The sequence below is a fragment of the Notolepis coatsorum genome (assembly GCF_963971535.1).
Source record: "Notolepis coatsorum genome assembly, chromosome: 6".
NCBI lineage: Eukaryota > Metazoa > Chordata > Actinopteri > Aulopiformes > Paralepididae > Notolepis > Notolepis coatsorum.
The window spans coordinates 163,878,350-163,900,575 of NC_140170.1; the positions used below are offsets into that span (position 1 = coordinate 163,878,350).

The 22,226-nt window shown below is 47.3% G+C and overlaps 1 protein-coding gene across 7 annotated transcripts in view; it reads right to left on the reverse strand.

Moving 5' to 3' along the window:
* Positions 1 to 22,226, reverse strand: part of magi1b (membrane associated guanylate kinase, WW and PDZ domain containing 1b) — a 424,255-nt gene that overhangs the window by 115,534 nt on the left and 286,495 nt on the right. For 5 of the 7 annotated variants that reach the window (XM_084316721.1, XM_084316722.1, XM_084316719.1 and 2 more), the window contains exons 4-6: positions 17,281 to 17,502; positions 7,994 to 8,222; positions 7,034 to 7,116 (exon numbers count right to left, since the gene is read on the reverse strand). In XM_084316721.1, the coding sequence (XP_084172847.1) occupies positions 7,034 to 7,116; positions 7,994 to 8,222; positions 17,281 to 17,502 (534 nt within the window). Of the gene's footprint in view, positions 1 to 7,033; positions 7,117 to 7,993; positions 8,223 to 15,203; positions 15,229 to 16,716; positions 16,756 to 17,280; positions 17,503 to 22,226 lie in introns of those variants that run through there. The other 2 variants (XM_084316724.1, XM_084316723.1) reach the window with 2 other exon arrangements.

A 22,226-nucleotide genomic window follows, 5' to 3' on the forward strand; every position in this document is an offset into this window, starting at 1 on the left:
CTGTGGGATGGGGTAGGTGTACTGAGACAGGCCTATGTCGTGGCTGGTGAAGACGTTGCTTATACTATACTGCTTCTCGGGCTGGTCCACCGCTGCTATCTCGAAGGAGACCTGTTCACCCTTTATGGTCTTCTGGTCCCTTCTGATGGTGCGTATGGTCATTGTATCTTTGACACCTCGCAGGCCCAGCTGGGCTGCTGCGGAAGCGAGGAGGAGAGTCTTTTCAGACCCATCGTCCAGGACGGTGTAAGTGTCCAGGACCTTGTCCTCGTAGCTCAGGAGCACTCTGACCACTTTGAGGAGCACACGGGGGGTCCCGCTATGCTGGTCAATGTGGAGCACTCCTGTTGGTTGGTTGCCTTGGACCTTCTGGTGGGCTCCGCACCGTGCTGCGCGGTAAGCGGCGCCCGCCTGGGCCGCCCCTGCGTGGTAAGCGGCGCCCGCCTGGGCCGCCTCACGCCACTGGTCCACTTGGACGGGGTTCAGTGTCTTATATTCGGCGCACTGTGCCAGCCAGTGTCCGCCGTCGCAGTAGGTACAGTAGGGAGCGGTCTGGTGGCTCTTCGGTACTGGTGCCACCGCCTCGGCATGGTACATCACCGCGACGGGCCCACTCTGTTGTCCTGGCTGACGCCTGTTGATGTCATGCAGGACCTCCAAGTGGGTGCCACCGCACCTGCTGCACTTCTTCTTCAAGCGGCACTCAGCTGCTAGGTGGCTGCGCGCGCAGCGGAAGCAGCGGCGGTGGTCCTTGACCCACTGACTCACATCATCCGTGGTCAGCTTCTTGAAATCTTCGCACTGATACAGCCGATGTTCTCCCTCACAGTACTGGCACTCAATCTTCCACTGGTCCTCTTTCGTCGAGGGGGTGTTGTGGTTCTTGTGTGGTACTGATTCGGCTTGGTGCATAACGGTCACCAACCGGCGGTTATCCGTTTGTCCCCGAGGTCAGAGTCTTGGGCTTGGTCCACTCCATACTAACGTGTCGAGTCGTAGGCTACTGACCTCCCTGGCGAGGAACTCAGATAGGTCTAGGAGGGATGCCTCTGGACCGTTGGGGTCGCGGTAGTCTCTCTGCCGCCTGAAGCACTCTTGTCGGGCGGGAGGGAGCTTCTCTAATATCCTCTCTACGTTAGAGTTAGCGTACAGTTCGTAGATACCCTTTTCCTTTTGGGACCCCAGCATCCCTACCAGGGACTGTACCTTGATAGACAAGTCATCTAATGCTCTGTTGTCTCTGGCTGGGGGGAGACGGTCAATGTCTCTTATCTCCTGTATCACATAGTCCCATACGCGTCCATACCGTTGGTCGAGTGCTGCTAGAGCCGCTGTGTATGGGGTAGTAGAGTTGGCATAGGCCAGCGCTATATTGTGCGCCCGGGGCACCTTGAGGTGCTTCAATAGGGTAGCATACTTGTGGCGTTCATCAGCTACATCAACCATCATTGTCTCTAAGCACATCCGTAGCTCCGTGTACTGTGCTCGGTTCTCATGGGTAAAGTCTGGAAACGTCGGTGCGCCAAGGTACGATGTCATGGATGACTGGCACATCGGTGAGCGTTGGGGAAGAGGCCTCCTAGGCGAGTCTCCCCGTGCGTGTCGTCTTGGGCTGGTACTTGGTGGGTACCGAAGGTCGGGTACCCAGGTGCTGTCCCTCGGGGCTGGCGGTGCGTCAAACTCACCCGTGAGTTGAGTCGGGGGTTTGTAGCGCAGGGCCTCGGGGCTGACTTCTGGGCTGTACTGGACCTCCTGGTCCAGAGTACGTTGCTGCTGGTCGGGGCTGTACTGGGCCTCCTGGGCCAGAGTACGTTGCTGCTGGTCGGGGCTGTACTGGGCCTCCTGGGCCAGAGTACGTTGCTGCTGGTCGGCTTGACATTCCTCCTCTTCCTCCTCCTCTCCCTCTGCTAGGACCTGGAGTCTTCTGTTCAGTCTCTCGGCGTGGTCCGATTCTTCCCGGTTGCTGGGTCTCGTATGGACCGGCCGGGAAGGGGGTTCGGAGACGTGGACAGGATCCTCCTGTTGGCGGAGTCCCGGGTCGCTTCGTCGGGTAGGGGAATGTGTCCTAGACCCGTGTCTTGACGATCTCTGAGAGCTCCGTGTGGAGTGAGGGGGTGTCGCCATGGCAACCAGTTTGTCCATCAGCTCCGCCTGCAGCCGGTCGCGCTCTGCCTCGCGCTGGGCATGGGCTGCGTCGCGCGCTGCTTCGCGCTGGGCATTGGCGACGTCGCGCTGCGCATTGGCGCTGGCCTGGGCGGCGTCGCGCTGTGCGTTGGCGGCGTCGCGCTGGGCATTTGCGACGTCGCGCTGTGCATTGGCGGCGGCGTGCTGTGCATCGGCGCGGCTTCTCTCAATGTTCTCTTCTGTCTGGAGGCGTCTGGTCTCCAGTCTTATGCGGTCGTCTTCACTCCTTTGTTGCTCCTGGAAGCGCTCTCGCTCGACTGCAAAATGTTCGCGCTCGCGCGTCTGTTGCGCTTGAAGTCGATCGCGTTCGGTGGAGGCTGCCAGGGTGGCGATGAGTGCTTGCGCCAGCATCTTGTCCGCCGCGCTGGGGGAAGACGCCGTTCGGGGCGATCGGCTCCCGGCAGTACTTGTTGGAGACCCGTTCTCCTGTTGCGTACCGAGGAGACCCATCTCCTGGGTGCGCGTCTCTTCTTGTGGTGGGTCGGGTTCCATCCCGGGAGGGCTTTCTTTATCCTGGAGCGCTCCGGGGACTACCTCGTCGGCGTTGTCGGGGGATAAAGTCGTGTCAGTTCCCTCCTGGTCCCCACGTGAGCTTGGTCAGTTACATTAGAACCCACTAGGGCCTCTGTTGGCGGGGTAGCCTGGTTGGTAGGGTCGGACATAATTTTACTATCCGCTTTAGTTATTTTATCCGTATCTAATTTCCCTTTAAAGCTAGGTATTGGACTGACAGAGTATGCCTCTAGATAGGGAGGTGGCTGCCGTCTGCGCTGCGGGCGATCTAGCTTAGGAGAACCGTTTGTGGAGTGTTCGTCATCGGCCATGTCAATATTAATATTATATTAATATTACGCTAATTATTATCCGGCTCGAAGGACCAATTGTAACTGAGGGGTACAATTCCCTGACTGTATTAATCAAGTATTAGTATCATTAAACTACTACCGTCTTATGTACATTACTGGCCAATACCGTACACAGGTATATGATGAGAACTTCTCCACAATAACACGGTTTCCACACAAATACTCGTTTAGAATATTTATTACAGCAAGAATACAAATATACGTTATATTGAATGCGCTTATAAGGCAAAGAATGTGCGTAGGCAAGTCAATAGTGAATATTAGTAATTATCTATGGTACTCAGGAGAGATACTGGAGATACTGAAAGGGGGGTACTACCGGTTGTAAGCCAGCAGGGGGAGGCAATGCTCTATACAAAGTCAAGGGTCCACGGAGGCGATATCACCCCTGTGTCAGCGGGGAAAGCAGCAGCTGTAATCCTAGGGTGCGCGCCGCAGATGAAGCCGTGGAGTCTCTGCTCCGACAGAGACGGGCTCGAGTGATGTCCTCACGGGCATGTGTAGATCTCACAGCAGTGGGGTAGACGGTTCTCTGCTCCCGCAGCTTGGTGAAGAATGAAGAATAATAATCCTGCCAGGTGGCTCTGCAATCACCGGTGTAGGTATCCTCCGTGGTGCACGGTAGTCCACGGTTGAACTTGACGTTACTATCCTATCAGCACGCGGCAATAAGTGCTCTATGTAGACGCACAATTACCCACTTCACGTGGTCTTTGACTCGTAATGAAGGCTTTTACTAGTAGGGAGCGAACGATACGTTAAACAAACGTAGTAGGATAACACGAGACTATCTTGGGGCGATGCGAGCCCTACTCTGCCCACGTTGCGTAGTGGGGAGAGACGTCACTTGGATAACTGGAACTGAACGAGACTGAACGGGACAAGGGACTAAGAGGAATTCTACATTTCTTGCGCCCTATTTATATGCACGGTGAACAAATAGTACCATTCGTATTTCGGTAGCCGTATTCCTACGCGGAACCGGGGCTAGTTGGGACATGTTCGTCGGCACTATTGAACTTGACTCAAGGGGCCTGTCTGCTGGCGCCAGGTTCTTGTCCAATGAGAGAATGAACTATTATGGGCTGTAGTAGACTACTAGGTTAAAGGGATATTCCGTGCATATGTACAAAGAATATACAAGGGATATCAAACGATATACAAATATTATGCAATATATATCAATCAATAAATACATATATTCGGTTTAATCTGGCCCTTTGTAACACTAAACATTAGACAAATGATCAGTAGTTCCACATTAAAGAAAAGCATGTCACCGCTACATTCACATAAAGGTAACTTGATAAATGTGAGGAAAATATTATCATGTCTATTAGATCTGTGTTAAAACAGCTTTGACTAGTTAATATGCTCAACTAGTATACAGCTCAGACACTAGGACGACAGTCTTAACAGTGTCTCTTAACAATGACCAAGGTTGAGGAGATATGACATTTGGCCTATTCTCCAGATTCTCCAGTTCTAGTGTGAAGACATAACAAAGCCCTAGAGCCAATTTTTGTTTTCATTTTCTCACTAGGGGATATTTTTTGTTTACCTTTCTTGTCATATCTGGTATCTTATGTATGTCATGTCAATCATGTATTTATTGTAAGTTCTGACCAGACCTCTTTCTCACTTTCTGGTCAGACGTCCGTGTGTCTGATTGTAAACTGAGCTCTGTGGCAGCAGAAATAAACTATGTTCTATATTTTCATATATACAAATTGACTCGTCTTAATTTCTACAGCTTCACTGAATATTCCACAACTATAAACATGACTCAGTTTAAACTCTTGAGGAAACTGTACAACATGTTAAGCCGTCAAAAGCTTCCTTGCCACCCTGCCATCGAGCTTCCTTGCCACCCTGCCATCGAGCTGCCTTGTCACCCTTCCATCGAGCTTCCTTGCCACCCTGCCATCGAGCTTCCTTGCCACCCTGCCATCGAGCTGCCTTGCCACCCTGCCATCGAGCTTCCTTAAAGATGTTTTACAGCTGCTTACCGACTGATTTACTGCAAATAGTTAACATCTCCTGCATATCACGTATTTTTCCAAAGGCTTTGAAAACTGCAATTATTAAGCCTCTACTAGTAAGGATGCTTCTATAATTAGCAACTACAGACCCAAATCTACTGTTTATAAGTAACTTAACAACTCTAAAGATCAGCATTGCTTACCATAACTATGCAGATGACACTCACTTATACATAGCTCTCTCACAAAGTGCTCCTAAATCAATGACTGGATGTGCCAAAATGTCCTCCAACTAAACAAAGACAAAACTGAGATAATGGTCTTGGGTGCTAGAGAAAAGAGGCTGAACGTTTTGATTTCTTGATTCACTTCCTTTGACGTTTAAAAACCAAGTCAGAAATGTTGGTGTTATTGTTGACTCAGATCAAAATCTTTGATCAAGTCTATTATAACTAAATCAGCCTTTTATGATCTTAAAAATATAGCAAGTAGGCTATGTGTCCACTCAAAGCCTTTTTTTCAAGGCGGACCGATTTGAAGAAAGAAAAAAAAAAAGCTCAGAGCGTTTTTTCTGAGGCTCGCGCCAGCCGCGGCTCCACCCCTTCCTCGGTGAGTTACATTGATGAGCGCGCTCCTTTTCCAAAAGTTGAACTAGTTTCAACTTTATGAGCTGGGAGCGCTCCGCCAGCAAAAACGCTGCCACCCAGAGCTCATAAAACGCGAGGCGCGTCGCTGGGAAGAGGAGCACGCCTGTCGCTTCTCCAGCATAGAAATGAATGACAGAAAGGAGCCGACAACTCATAAAACGTCCCCTATGGACACAAGCCCTTAGAGGATACATGTCCAAGAAAGACTAATTCACAATTTCATGTCCAGCTGGTTCGACTACTGTAATAGTATTTTCTCAGCTACAGCTCATTCAGAACTCTACTGCTGGAGTTCTAACAAATACTAAGAACGCTGAACATAATTACACCAGTTCTCAGGTCTCTGCATTGGCTACCAGTGTGTCATAGGATCAACTTCAAAACACTGTTACTTTAAAGGGGAACTATTTTACTATTTCTTTCACTATTTGGGCACTTTTACACAATTCCTGTGAGTCTATGGAACACCTCTGTAATATATATATTTTTTGTATTCATTGTTTTGTATTTCTAATCAAGTCCTCAAAAACAGCATTTTTCTACCTCAAGATCTCGAGCCGTTTTGAGCCTGGGCTGCAGGTGCCACTGTGTGCAGCTCATCTTGTATCTCAACATTAACATGCAGCGGTGTCTTTCTGACATCACATATAGGCACATTTTCAGATGACTCAGTTCAGTGAGGGTGAATATTGTGAGAGGAGAATTGGAAGAATGCACCAATATGAGAATTTTGAGACATAGATCATATTAATATAAGTTCACATAGCTAGGAAACAATGCTAAACACTCAAAAAGGCCATTTATAAGATAGTTCCCCTTTAACACTGGAGCGCTCTGCTAACTGTTTCTAGGATTAAAACAACACATGCTGCTGATGCAGCATTCATTTATTATGCTATAGTAAGTAAAAACCTCCGGAAGCCAATCTTGGATTAGCCGCAACTCTGGCTACTTTCAGAAATAGGCCATGAATGTTCGCCTTTGGCTTTAATTGAAATGTAACTGCTGCTAATAACTGAACCCTGACTCTAAAATGTTTGTTTTTTTTTATCTTGAAAAATGTGTTATGCTCTTTCCTTTTCATCAGTAAAGCCCTTTGAATTGCCCGTGTATGAAATATGCGATATAAATAAACGTGCCTTGCCTTCCAGTAGACAGTAAAAATTGCGTGGTTGGGAGTTAATGAAATCTGCCAACAGCAAGCAGCTCACAGGGGGCCTCAGGCTACAGTCATCGTTGCAATTTGTGACGTGATGATATATTTGGAGAACATTGTATTTTAGGAATTTGCATAATATAACATAGTAAAATGAGATGAACACACTCGGTTACATTCATGCACAAAATGCCGTACCGTCATCTTCACACTCCTCCAGGGGTTTCTGAGGTTTCTCCAGGCACCGCGGGTCTATCCAGGAGGTGGTCTTTGTGTTGTGGCTAAACATAAACACACAACGGGACACATGCTGTAACTAGAGTAGTGATAACAGGGTTATCCACCGTCGGTTGTGTGATAGTAAAGGGTTAACCTTCTGCCGTGTGGCAGTGAAAGGGTTCAACTGGAAAAGAAAGCAGTCCATACAAAAGAAAGTGTTAAAAAATAATTATTATATTTATTTTTGGGCTTTCTGTACTTTTTTCACCCATCCCAATTTAGTCGTTATGCCAATTCCCTTCCTGAAGTTCCTGGTCGTTGCGCGCATTGCCCCACTGTCGACCCGGGGAGGGTGTAGAACTGCCACATGCCTCCTCCGATACATGTGGAGTCGCCAGCCGCTCCTTTTCACCCGACAGCGAGGAGTTTCACTGGGGGAACGTAACGCGTGCGGAGGTTCACGCTATTTCCCCCAGATCCCCTCCCTGCTGAACAGGCGCCCCAACTGACCAGTAGGAGTCGCAGTTTACAACGACCAGGACACAGACCCCACCGGCTTCCCACCCTGCCAATTGTGTTAGTAGGGACGACTGACCAAGCCGGAGGTACCGCGGACAGCTGGATTCGATCCCAGAGTCTCTGCGGTGGTAGGCGAGTGCTTAGTCCACTGTGCTACCCAGCCGCCCTGTGGTTTTGGTTCTTGAGATATTGGAAGCAGAACATCTTTTTTAAAAAACTATCTTAAAAAAAAGCAGAAGCATTTATTAGTAATGCTAGTGTCAAGTCAATGGAGGCATGATGCGTGTGCATTTTCAGAGACATGCCTCATGCCATCATTGACTTACACTAGCACTGGAAGTGGAAAAAGACATGCTTCCAATAGCGCAAAACAACAACAACAACAGCAACAACAACAACACAAAAAGCTGGGGTCCTCACTCTATGAAGTAGACCTCTCCGTTCTCCGTGAAGGCCATCTCCCAGCTGTCAGGCAGGGGGGGTCCCAGGGGGTCCTCCAGGGGGGGATGGCTGAGGTTAGGGTGCGTCTGCTGTGTCTCCGTGGTGCTCGGCGATGAGAGGGTGGTCCCGGCGTACGACGGGACGCTCTGGCGGGGGGCGAAGGGGGTGAGCACCGAGGGGTGGAGGTCGTCTGGTTCACTGGAGTCTCCTGGAGGACAGAAGGAGGGGGGGAGGAGGGAGAAGGGAGGAGGGATAAGGTAGAAGGGAGGTGGGAGGAGGGAGGTGGGAAAAGGGAGGAGGGAGTTGGGAAAAGGGAAGGCAAAAATCCACTTTAGTCAGAAATGTGCAACACTGGCCTGTTGTGGTCGTATGTTTTCTGAATACAGATTTTTTTATCTATTGTCATCATCAGCGGTGCGTTCCTGATATCAACTGTGATTGCACGCACGCACGCTAATGGCGCCACGTGCGCTCCCAGCGCATGCGCGCGCTCCCGCGCATAAATGTCCCCTCGCTTGAGCACAGACTAAAGACGGTGCCTAATTGCCTCTACGAATGGAATGTAACACATATCATTCACAAGTTAGATGTGAATGTATCTGAGAACGCATTTAACACACCTGACGACCGGCGCTATTGATATGCAAAGTAGCCCAGGTGGGTTCTTTGTCTGCACGGAGTGCAATCTCGTCCCATGAGCAACGCATGCCTGGTCATCGTACAGCACAAGTACAGTACAACGGAAATAAGTTTGGCATCCAACCAGAGTGCAAATGTATAGCAGTAAAGTGCAACAGCAATATACAATTATTACAATTAAACTGGGTACAAAATATACAAATTTGTACTACTGAGTGTAGTGCTAATCAGATGTATCACATACATCAGAGGTGTAGTATAATATGTACAGTGATACAGGTGTAAAAAAAAAAGATATATATATATATATCTAACCCTAATTAACCTTACTGGCATGCGCTTGTCCTAATACACTAACCTACACTGTAGCACTCAACACTTTGATGACCATTGTTACTCAGCTGATTGATTGATTGATTGAAAACTTTATTAACAGATTGCAGAATGGGTACAATACAGTACAGCTCAATACACACAATTGTTAAGGGGATGCAGACCAGAGAAAGACTTTCGTCTTGTTTACATCAGGGTCCCCCATTTTCAATTCATCAGGACATATATGACATACATGACATACAGATAGTCAGTACTGCTACATCTATACATTTATGACATACCAGATTTGCAAATACAGTACTGTTTGTGATACAGAAGGAGTCAGGAAAAGGGAGTATATACATTTGATGTAGAAACTGTACATTGGAGGAGGTTGGGTAGGGGGGGGTTGGGTACACTGGGATATTGACAACCATACTGGGTAATCTACATTGGAGGTGGTTGGGGGGGGGGGCACACTGTATAAACAAGCAAAACTGTACATTGAGGGGGGGGGGGACACTGTACAAACAAACAAAATTGTACATTGGACTATTGACAAAACCATACTAGGTAAATGACTGTACATTGGCAAAACTGTACATTGAGGGGGGGGGAGACACTGTACAAACAAACAAAATTGTACATTGGACTATTGACAAAACCATACTAGGTAAATGACTGTACATTGGAGGGGGTTGGGTTAGGATATTTACAGGGGCCAGTGTTGAATTGCAGTCTCCCGTAGGTGTCCCTTGAGAGAGGTTTTGAAAGTGGGTAGTGATCCACATTCCTTTACAGCTTTGGGTAGGGCGTTCCACATGTGGCATAATTGCGAAACGTGTTTAGTCCCTTATTTGAGCCGAATCTGGGTTTAACATGATTTGTGGAGCTCCCTCTGGTGTTGTGATCGTGGTATTCACTGACCTTTGGGAAGTATTTTGACATGTACATGGGTACCTTGGTCGTGTAGTGTATCTTGTAGACCAGGCCCATTGCAAGTTGCTGTACTCTGTCGTCTACTCTAAGCCATCCTAGGTTGTCAAAGTGGGCAGGGGTGAGGTGGGTTCTAGGAGTAAGGTCAAGCAGTAGTCTGACCAGTTTGTTTTGAGATGTTTGTAATTTTGTTTTTAGCGCCTTTGAGGTGCTTTGGTACCATGAGGTGCAAGCATAGTCGTAGTACCCCTGAATGAGTGCTCCTGCTAGAGTCTTCAGGGTATTCTTGTTTACCAGAGAGGAGATCCGGTACAAGAATCGAGTTCGTTGGTTGACTTTTTTTATTACATTGGATGCCATTTTGTCACAGGAGAGATTAGCCTCTAGGTAGAGTTGATAGAGTTGTACCCTTCCTGATGACCTGTCGTACAGAACTTGTAAGTCGCTTTGGATAAAAGCGTCAGCTAAAATGACTAAATGTAAATACAGTGTGGTAGTAGTCATACTGGCCAGCAGCGTAACTAGTAAGAGTAGGATATGCACAGATATAGATATAGTATATCTACAGATATGCAAAAGGTCTATGTGCAGGTAAATACAGACAGGTGTGAATAGGTATTATGTGGTGAGAATAAATAATATAAATATGTATATACAGCATTTGTACATGCTACCATACAGAGCTATGGGTTATTTGCAGTTGTATAAGTAAGTATATAGAGGGGTTATGCAGGTATAAACTAAATAAACTAAAATGTATGTACTAGGAACCAAAATGTACTTTTTTTTTCATATTGTTTTTAATACTAATTACAATAATTGTCTTCTATACGTGTGTCTCATATAGGCTAATTAAGTTAAGCTGACACAACAACAGACTACTGATGGATATATGAAATATCACACGGCCATACACACAAAAGCATCTTAAGGGACTTACACATCACACAAGCACACTTATTACACACACACACACACATCACACAAGCACACTTATTACACACACACACATCACACAAGCACACTTATTACACACACACACACAAGCAGACTTATTACACACACACACACACACACACTGCTGCTAACATATACCTTGTTATAGTTTGTATAGATAATACATAGTTTATATTAATAGTTATCGTTTATAGTTATAGTTTGTATACGTTGTGTACTATGTTCACAAATCTACTACGGTTGAGGAGCTGGGAAAAACAAGCATTTCATGTAAAAAAAATTTAAAGAATAAAATGATCTGAATGTGAATTGAAATCTGAATGGGAATTGAAATGTCAGTCTGCTTGTCCAGGTCTCTTGTCTCCTCTAGCCTTTCCCACCTGGCAGCTCTTCATATTGACATCCTGTTGGACAACAACAACAGGCTGAATCCTGGGAGCACACTTGACATTCTAACAGAACCTGGACGTATCTGCACACAAATCTCCTTTGCAGGTGCAATAGGAGACAAACTAGCCTATTCAAGGCCAAGCTCAAATGACATGTGTGCACTACCCTGCATGCTAAACACTGTGTTTATATCAAATGATGATAATAATAATACTAATAATACTAATGATAATAATAATAATAAATGCAGTGTTTAGCATACAATAGTGCATGGATTTTCTTCAACATCCGAGGTGACATTCTAAACCATTTCTGACGGGGTGTTGGCGCTGGGTAGCCTGTTCACAGCTAGACCCTAAAGACCTAGTATATCATCAGCCGCTGTAAAGGCAAACGCTTCACTTCCTGCTAGCTGACTGCTATGGACCATTCACACCCTACCACATGGCTGCCCCCTGGCTAGCTCACACCAACCACAACGATCGCACGCCAAGAGTCAACAACGTTTGGTCCCACCTATGGTACCAAAACAGCAACGCTTACATGTGTGATACTTTAGGGGCATCTGCTTGTAAACCTACAAGCAGACGGATAAGACAAATAGATTCATTGATAGATGGTCACTTTATTCATCCATGTGGGAAACTATAAAACATCCAACCCCTGGTTCAGTCAGAAGACCAGGACTCATCCAACCCCTGGTTCAGTCAGGAGACCAGCACTCATCAAGCTCCTAGATCATTCTACATTAGCAGGCAGGTTAACTGAAGTATTCTTATGATGAGAATTGAGGCTGCAAACAAACATACATAATCATTAACCCACCGTACTTCACATACATAATCATTAACCCACCGTACTTCACATACATAATCATTAACCCACCGTACTTCACATACATAATCATTAACCCACCGTACTTCACATACATAATCATTAACCCACCGTACTTCACATACATAATCATTAACCCACCGTACTTCACATACATAATCATTAACCCACCATACTTCACATACATAATCATTAACCCATTGAAACTGGGAAACACATTTGTGTGTGTATGCAGGCTATATAATGCATTATTAGCAGGCGTTTTATGTCTAAATGGGTTAACCCACCATACTTCACATACAAAACCAGTTGAACAGTATTCATGTAGATTAATACTGAAGTTGCAGTCTTTTGTCAAAATGAGTTAATTTTCCGCTCAAGTTATATCAATCAAAATAATTACCCACCGTTAAAAACACCATATATAGTATAATTATATATAGTGCTAATGACATCATTAACAAAGGGGAATACGAATGAATTCCTCACATAAATACTGTCACATAAATTACTGACTTCCAGTTGAAATGATAAAAAAAAACATCACAAATATGAATTCTACCCATTAAATCCGGCCTCCCCCTATTCGCAGCCAGATGGCACTATTTTTCACTCAGACAGAGGAGGATGTGGACAAAGTCAGAGACCACTTACTCACCGCACAAAGAACCACTTGTATCCTGGAGCCTCTTACTCCTTTACTCCTTTCTCTCCCACTCTCTCTCTCTTTCTCCTTTCTCTGTGATTTCTCTCTTACCTTCTCATGTGCTCAGAGCTTCCTTCACAAAAATACCTCCCTCTCCAGCTTCTCCTCCTCAACCCCCACGCCTAGTCCCCTCCCCATGACACCCCCTAGCCCCCCCCGCCCCTCTGCTCCTGCTCTCTTTTCACCTCATCCATCCCTCTATCCCTCCCACTTTGTCTCCAGTAAAGACTTTTCTCTTGTCTTCTCCCCTCCTGTGTCCTGGAGGAACACTAAAGTGATCGCATTTGCGGCGGCTATATTCAAATCATCTGGCAATCTGTGTCCTCCTCACGTTTGAGGCTCATAAAGGTGTCTGGCTGGACAAATAAAAAAGTTACTCTCTTTTTGTATCACAAACAGTACTGTATTTGTAAATCTGGTATGTCATAAATGTATAAGATGTAGCAGTACTGTCTATCTGTATGTCGTGTATGTCATATATGTTATGATGAATTGAAAATGGGGTACGCTGATGTAAACAAGACGAAAGTCTTTCTCTGGTCTGCATCCCCTTAACAATTGTGTGTATTGAGCTGTACTGTATTGTACCCATTCTGCAATCTGTTAATACAATTTTCAATCAATCAATCAATCAATCAATCAATCAATCAAACGTGGAACATATAGGCATCTCATATGTAGATCGTCTAGGAGACTCTAGGTAACACTTAGTCAACACAAACATCAAGAAAGTATTATGAAGGATATATTCATAACTAAGCTCATCATAATTTGACTAAAGACATTGACTAATCATAACACTGTACTGCACATAACTGTTCTTATGGTATCCTGCAGCTTGACATGTATTCTGAATCAGAATTAGAATCAGAAAAGTCAAAGTTTGCACATGCAAGGAATTTGTCTTGGTCATTTGATGCATCAACATTAACCAAAAAAAAAGGAATATATAAACTAGAAAATAGAAATACAACATCATATAATATAGGACAGGGCTGTACAATTGAGCAGGATTGTAGTAGAATATATACACACAATTAAAATAAACATAAATACAGTGGAATAGAATATCTAAGAGAGCTGTACCACCCACCTATACAGCAAAACCAGCTATACCACCATCAACTTGCTACGAGTCTGGTCGTAATGTAGGTACCAATGGAAGCTCTCTCCACATCTGCAACCTCACCGCGAGGCCACACTGCTGACGCTGACGCACGTGGGACTAAATGAATGGGTATAGTATTGTCAACAGTGTATTGTTTGTCATGCTCTACACTAGTGTGGGAGATCCTAGTGTCATTGCACTGTACACACACATGACTCGTTGACACCGTCTGCACCGTAAAGCTACTGTTCATCTCCCGAGCGGTTTCCCCCCGAATGTTCATCCCCCTCCGTCTCTCCCTCCCTCGACCGGCGTGTTGCTTTCTAACAGCGGAGGAGTGCAAGAATGTGACAATTTGACCATGTGACCGCGGCAACGCGGGAGAGCGGCAGTGCGGAAATAGGCTGTCTATTGCCATTCTCTAAGACAAACGCTAACCTTAACCAGCTCCTTAACAGCGCCTAAACTTAACCGTTCTAACCTTAACCAACTCCGAAACAATGCCTAACCTTAACCTTAACCTTAACCATGCCTAACCTTAACCGGCGAAAGAATACACGTTAAAAAAAATAAATTGATGGGATTCGAACTTGTCAACAACGGACCGCAGGACCGCTGTGCTGCCAGGTGAGCTGAGCTTCGAATGAAAATCATGGCGGATTAGGGCGGTTACATAATGCCGCAAGCTCTGCCGCTCCGCTCTGCGGTTGCCGCGCCTGCCGCGGGGCGTGTCGCAGCCAATCAGGGAAAACGCGGAAGCAACGGCAGCACTGCTCCGCTGTTATTAAGCAATAGGCCGCCCTCACTCCTGGACGACCAAGAATAAACTATACGGTTGTTCTATAACACTAGTAGAGGTGTTGCAGGAGTTTTAGTCTCTCTCTCTCTGCACTATGTTAGCGTTGAGCCAGCTCCGGACAGACGTCTGGCTGAACCTATCATCACAGGGGGGAACAACTCTCTGGCTTGTTTGTATTTCTATATAAACCAATCACAATCATCCAGGGGGGCGGCGCTAAAGCCCAGGGTGCAGCGACGATGCAAAAAACAGTGTCAGAGATCAAGCGGAAGGGGAGAATTCCAACTGGAATAGTCGGCCAAATGCAGATTATACCCACAGTATCTCAGTCCTGTGAGTTTTGACCTCCTTAAGACCTTTTCCCTTCTCCACGCACCTTGGAAGTAGGCGAAGTAGAGCCAGAGAATAACCCATACTCTGCCCTCCCCTCCCTCCTCTCCTCTAGTCTCTTCCCCCTCCTCCTCCGCCTCTCCTCTCCTCCTCCCCCTCCCTCCTCTCCTCTCACCTGTAAAGCTACTATTCATCTCCTGGATGTCTCCTCCCTCCTCTCTTATCCTCCCTCCCCCTGCCCCCTCCCCCCTCCTCCCTCCCTCCCCCTCCCTCCTCTCCTGCCTCCCCCTCCCTCCTCTCCTCTACTCTTCTCCCTCCCCTCCTCTTCTGCCTCCCTCCCCCTCCCTCATCTCCTCCTCCTCTCCCCCCCCTTATCCTCTACTCTCATCCCTCCCCCTCCTCTCCTGCCCCCTCCTCTCTTCTCCTCCCCCTCCCCCCTCCCCTCCTCCTCTCCTCCCTCCCCCTCCTCCTCTCTTCCCCCCTCTCCTCTCCTCCCTCTCCCCCCTCTCCTCTCCTCCCCCACCTCCTCTCCTCCCTCCCTCCTCTCCTCTTCCTCCTCTCCTCCCTCCCCCTCTCCTCCCTCCCCCTCCTCTCTTCCCCCCTCTCTTCTCCTCCCCCTCCCTCCTCTCCTCCCTCCCTCCTCCCTCCTCTCTTCCCCCCCTCTCCTCTCCTCCACCTCCCTCCTCTCCTCCCCCTCCCCCCTCTCCTCTCCTCCCTCCCTCCTCTCCTCCCTCCTCCTCCCCCTCCCTCCTCTCCTCCCTCCCCCTCCTCTCTTCCCCCCCTCTCCTCTCCTCCCTCCCCCTCTCCCTCCCCTCCTCCCTCCCTCCCCCTCTCCTCCCTCCCCCTCCTCTCTTCCCCCCTCTCTTCTCCTCCCCCTCCCTCCTCTCCTCCCTCACCCTCCTCTCTCCCCCCCCTCTCCTCCTCCCCCTCCCTCCCTCCCCTCCTCTCCTCCCTCCTCTCTTCCCCCCCCTCTCCTCTCCTCCCCCTCCCTCCCCTCCTCTCCTCTCCTCCCTCCCCCTCCTCTCTTCCCCCCCTCTCCTCTCCTCCCCCTCCCTCCCTCCCCTCCTCTCCTCCCCCCCTCCTCTCCTCCCTCCCCCTCCCCCCTCTCCTCTCCCCCCCTCCCCTCCCTCCTCTCCTATCCCCCCCTCCCCCTCCCTCCTCTCCTCTCCTCTTCCTCCTCTCACCTGTAAAGCTACTATTCATCTCCTGGATGTCTTATTCGTCCTCCGTGTCTCCTCCCTCCTCCCCTCTCCCCTCCTCTCCTCCCCCCCCTCCTCTCCCTCCCTCCCCCTCCCTCCTCTCCTCCCCCCCTCCCCCTCCCTCCTCCTCCCCCTCCCTCCTCTCCTCCCCCCCCTCCCTCCTCTCCTCTCCTCCCCTCCCTCCCTCCCCTCCTCTCCTCCCCCCCTCCTCTCCTCCCTCCCCCTCCCTCCTCTCCTCTCCCCCCCCCCTCCCCCTCCCTCCTCTCCTCTCCTCTTCCTCCTCTCACCTGTAAAGCTACTATTCATCTCCTGGATGTCTTCTTCGTCCTCCGTGTCTTCTCCTCCCCCCCTCCTCTCCTCCCTCCCCCTCCCCCCCCCCCCCTCCTCTCCTCTCCTCCCCCTCCCTCCCTCCCCTCCCCCCCCCCTCCTCTCCTCCCTCCCCCTCCCTCCCTCCCCCTCCCCCCTCTCCTCTCCTCTTCCTCCTCTCACCTGTAAAGCTACTATTCATCTCCTGGATGTCTTCGTCGTCCTCCGTGTCTCCTCCCTCCTCCCCTCTCCTCTCCCCCCCCCTCCCCCCCTCTCCCCCCTCCTCTCCTCTCCTCCCCCTCCCTCCCTCCCCTCCTCCCTCCCCCACCTCTCCTCCCTCCCCCTCCCTCCCTCCCCCTCCCCCTCTCCTCTCCTCTTCCTCCTCTCACCTGTAAAGCTACTATTCATCTCCTGGATGTCTTCGTCGTCCTCCGTGTCTCCTCCCTCCTCCCCTCTCTCCTCCTCCTCCCCCTCCCACCTCTCCTCTCCTCTCCCCCCCCCCCCCCCCCCTCCCTCCTCTCCTCTCCTCTCCTCTCCTCTTCCTCCTCTCACCTGTAAAGCTACTATTCATCTCCTGGATGTCTTCGTCGTCCTCCGTGTCTCCTCCCTCCTCCCCTCTCCTCTCCTCCCCCCTCCCTCCCCTCCTCTCCCTCCCCCCCCTCCCTCCCCTCCCTCTCCTCCCTCCCCCTCCCTCCTCTCCTCCCCCCCCTCCCCCTCCCTCCTCTCCTCTCCTCTTCCTCCTCTCACCTGTAAAGCTACTATTCATCTCCTGGATGTCTTCGTCGTCCTCTGTGTCTCCAGGCCCTAGTCCCGCATGGTGCATGTCATTGTAGGACTTGCTGCGTCTGGGTGTGGAGTTCTGTGAGCCGGGCAGGCTTCTGTTGAGGCCGTCTGCCAGAGGGACATCACCGCCGCTCACTGGGCCACCGGGGGGCTGCACCGGCGGCTTGGGCGTCCCATAATAGTTACCTGGGCAATGGAGAGAGAGGGTGGGGGGTAGGGATGAGTCACATTTGAGTTACTGTTCTGCTGTGCTCGGCTGTGTTATGAATTACTCTGTACATAATTTCAATTCACGCTGCTATTCTGGGTTTGTATTTTTACTGATGTGATTTGCTATCGCCGTTGTATGTCGACAATGGCAATGTAAGTCTTCCTGGAGACTCCCTGAACTCAACTGAGAAGAGAGAGAGAGAAAGAGAGTGAGAGAGAGAGAAATAAATGGTGAGAGTGACAGAGTGTGAGTGAGTGAGTGAGTGAGTGAGTGAGTGAGTGAGTGAGTGAGTGAGAGAGATACAGAGCAGGGCTCCAGGGTGCGCCTGTTTTGGTCGCATTTTGCGACCAAATCTGAATGTGTTAAAATAGACATAAAAAGGTGAAGGATTGGACTTTGCGAGCTAACTGTAATAATACAATGTAATTTTTTACAATAATTTACATAACATCTTAAGAAATTACTAATGTGTATGGAAACAAAAAAGAGACAAAAAAAGGTAATGGTAAAGGTAACGCTTAAAATGTATTATTGCAGCGGCAAAAGGCACAGTGGACATTTTTCGGTGCACCTAAATGAAAAAGTTAGGCGCACTGGTGCAACCAATGTAAAAAGTTAGTCTGGAGCCCTGCAGAGAGAGACAGAGAGGCAGCGTGACCGTGAGATAGATACAGAGTGAGAGAGACAGAGTGGGAGAGAGAGTGAGAGCGATGAGGGTAGCATTTAAAAGCTTGTATCTGTTCTCAGACGGTCCAATTATGAAAAGCCTCTCCCAAAGCCAGATGTCTTATCTTGGACTGACAGAGCACCCGGGGAGAGTGTCTTGGACTGACCGAGCACCCAGGGAGAGTGTCTTGGACTGACCGAGCACCCAGGGAGAGTGTCTTGGACTGACCGAGCACCCAGGGAGAGTGTCTTGGACTGACAGAGCACCCGGGGAGAGTGTCTTGGACTGACAGAGCTGTCAGAGCACCCGGGGAGAGTGTCTTGGACTGACCGAGCACCCAGGGAGAGTGTCTGGGGACCGCCGTACAAGTTGTGGCGGTCAAGAATTTGAATTCTTGAATTTAATGGTATACCTCTTTAAAGATAGAGAGCTGTGATATGAGGGGAGGCTGATTCCAAGCATTATTCTATTGGTGGAAGTGAGGAGGCTATTTTCACCCCCCCCCCCCCCCCCCCCCCCCCAACTTGTTTACTTTCGCCTGGGAGGCAGAGAGGAAGGGGGTTGGGGGGGGGGGTAAATCCATTGTTTTGTTATGGGCCACTGACCAGGCTAAATGGACAGAGAGGCCATTTCATTAACTGGAACCATATAACTGAATGGTACTGATGTACAACATCGCTGTTGTCCTCCTGGTGTTGTTGGTCAATGGAGATGATGGTCAAATGCAAATTACACCCCCCCCCCCCCGCACCCTGCCCCCCACACACCCAAACAAGACCATGCAGCTAAACACATTGTGTTGATAATATACTGCAGCTAAACAATCCCCGCCAATGTACAGTTTCTTCCCCTTCGGATGTATATTTTTTAATGATCTCTTTTTCTTACACAGTACCGTATATTTGTATGTTTTCTTGTATGTCATAAATGTCTTGATTAATTGAAAATGGAGGACCCTTATGTAAACAAGACAAAAGCATCCTCTTAGCAATTGTTAGTATTGAGCTGTACTGTATTGTACCCATTCTGCAATCTGTTTAACATGCGAGGGCCCACATGTGATATTTGCCCAACTGCACTTTGGCGACCTCTAGCGGCTCGGGTGTGCATATTTTCTTATACAATATCGAATTAAAGCCCTATTTGTTGCCTGTCGATAGCCGGTGACAAAATCCGTTCAGTGGTTCTCGAGTTACATGCCGATATGTGAGGCGTACACCGAAGTACACAGTGCTGTACAAATACAACACAGACTCTCGGGGCTCTAGCTCCGTCAATCATTTGGCGATCTCGAAAATTATTGGACAGGGTTGTAGCCAAATAGTGTGGCTTTCCAAAGATACCACACATGTGAATCAGGGATCTAGGTGAAAAGTCACAAGCGAAAACAGGAAGAGAAAAACCGCAGAATGAATTGAAGTCTGAGGAAATAAAAACCAGGAACGCTACACAGATTAACAAACTCGATCCTAATCACTCATTTCTGAATGGATTTTATGAAATGTGGTCATGTACTACACACGACTTCAGGCTATGGACACAGCGTGTCGTTTCAGCCATACGAATTTCTGGGGAAATACTACTTCTGGACTACCAACTACTACAGAAAAACTGTATCTGATATGATTGTATCAGAAACTTCAGAATGTCATCTTTCAAAAGAGACCAGGCTCATGCATGTGCTATAAGTATAAAGTAGTGTTTTGGTTTGCAAAAAAAGTATGCAGTCCTCAAAAACGAAAACTAAAATGGCCAATTTTGGGGGCGCCTGTTAACCCTTTGGGTGCCGTTAACGTAGAACTACGTTTCTGTCGCCCAACAGTTGAGTGCCGGAAACGTAGATCTACGTTTTTCTCACTGTATTTATTTTATTCGCTATTGCCATTCATAATTCAGCGGGGCACCTTGTGCATGCTGTACTGAATGTGTCTGCAACCACGTCCGGTTTGGCCGGGTCCTGAATGGACCAGTCACCACTGATGGCGAAAATGATTGACCAATGACCACCTTTGTAGCCAATGCAATTCTGGAGCTAGCGCTATCGCATGCGGGGGCTGATTGCAACGAGAAAGCGGTAGAAGAAGCCAGGGAAGTCCTTTGGTTTGACTAGAGCAGGGGTCAGCGACTTTTACTATCAAAAGAGCCACTTTTTCCACCGTCCCACAAAATAAAATGCTCAGGGAGCCGCACAACCTATTTACCCTTAAAATGAAGATAACAGTGTATAACGTTTTATATATCCCCAAGCATACCCCACATTAGGGCTGGGCGATATGGAAAAAAATCATATCGCGATAACGATATGATAATTTTATTTTATTTCTCGATATCGATAATTATCGAATTGTTATAAGTATATATAAAAAAAAAAAAAAAAACATTTTTTTTTTAACAACAGGTGTATGTTTATTTTGCAGCAATTCTTTGTCATTGCCGCCATCTTTAGTGTTACATCCCCTCACACTCCAGTTCTCAGGCTGCAGCTGGTTTAAAAGCTAAAGTAAACCGGCTTCTCTGCTGGCTGTGGCTCCAGAGGAGTTGAACAGTTCTGGCTCTGCTAGTTTATTTTCGATCTTTTGGCGCTTTTTTGGTGGACAAACCACCGCACATGTGCACTGTGACTCGTGACTGGAGTCTAGTTCTGCTAGCACACATAGCCTACTGTGTACAGACGGTTTCAAAATGTATTTTAAATTAGAAAGCAAACAAAATAAATGGACAAGAGAAAAAGAAATCTGAATTTGGTCAGTATTGTCATTTGGACAAGCAAAGCCATTACTTTAAGTTGCAGGCAAGAAAGACAAGTCTGTCCACTGTCTCTGGTTTTAAAACTGCCCTGTTGCAGGTAAAAAATAAATAAATTAAAAAAAAAAAAAAAAAAAAAAAACGATTTTTCGATTTTTTTTTAATTTCGATATTCGATATCGATTATTAAAATATATCGCGATATTTATCGTTATCGTTATATCGCCCAGCCCTACCCCACATTTAGCATAAAAAACGCCTGACAATTGCATACCCAAAGTAATTTGCGATTTATTATACTTTATACTTATAGCACACAGTTTGTTGCATTAATGGGATTATAAAGCAACAAAAAGAAAAATGTTTACTTTTTATTGCTGTTTTTACCTGTTATAACAAAGGAAAACCTCAAACTCTTATGAAGAGGAGAAAAAATACTGGCTGTGTATACCTATTTTAAAATAAAACACAGAAGAGGAGACAAAACACTGGTGTCTGTAGACCGACTTTGAAATAAAACCCTGAGCTATTCAGGTATATTTGAGTCCTTCCCTTATTTGTGGAACATTTATAAAATAAAAAGTAGTCCACTTTGAAAAAAGACTACCATGTGTAGACCTACTTTGAAATAAAACCCTGAACTATGCAGCTCTATTAGAGTCCTTCCCTTATTTGTGGAAAATCTATAAAATAAAAAGTAAATTTTTCGTTGTTCGCTAATTTCGCACCACATATCAGGCATACAGGTAAGCCGTTTGTTGACTAAATATCTTAGTTGATGAAATATTTTTTCATTTCAGTGTCACAGTATGACATCGATCTCCAAAATAAGAAAAAAATATAAAAATAAAAAATAAAAATAAGTAAGACCCCTGGACTAGAGCCTCGGAATCAATGGAAGCGGGCGGCCATTTTGGATAATCATGCCGAATTAACACCGGTACACACATCCAGCTCCTACCTCTCAGCTGGATCTCAAAAACAAGCATCTGGCAACAAGTAAACAGAAATGTGAGTATGAATGAATGAATGAATGAATGAATGAATGAATGAATGAATGAATGAATGAATGAATGAATGAATGAATGAAAACTTTATTTAACAGATTGCAGAATGGGTACAATACAGTACGGCTCAATACATACAATTGTTAAGGGGATGCAGACCTGAGAAAGACGTTTGTTTTGTTTCCATCAGGATCCCCCATTTTCAATTCATATAGTACACAACTTTTACTTCAGTGTGTTCAAACCTCTGTAACTCTATTTCATTAGTGATTTCATTAGT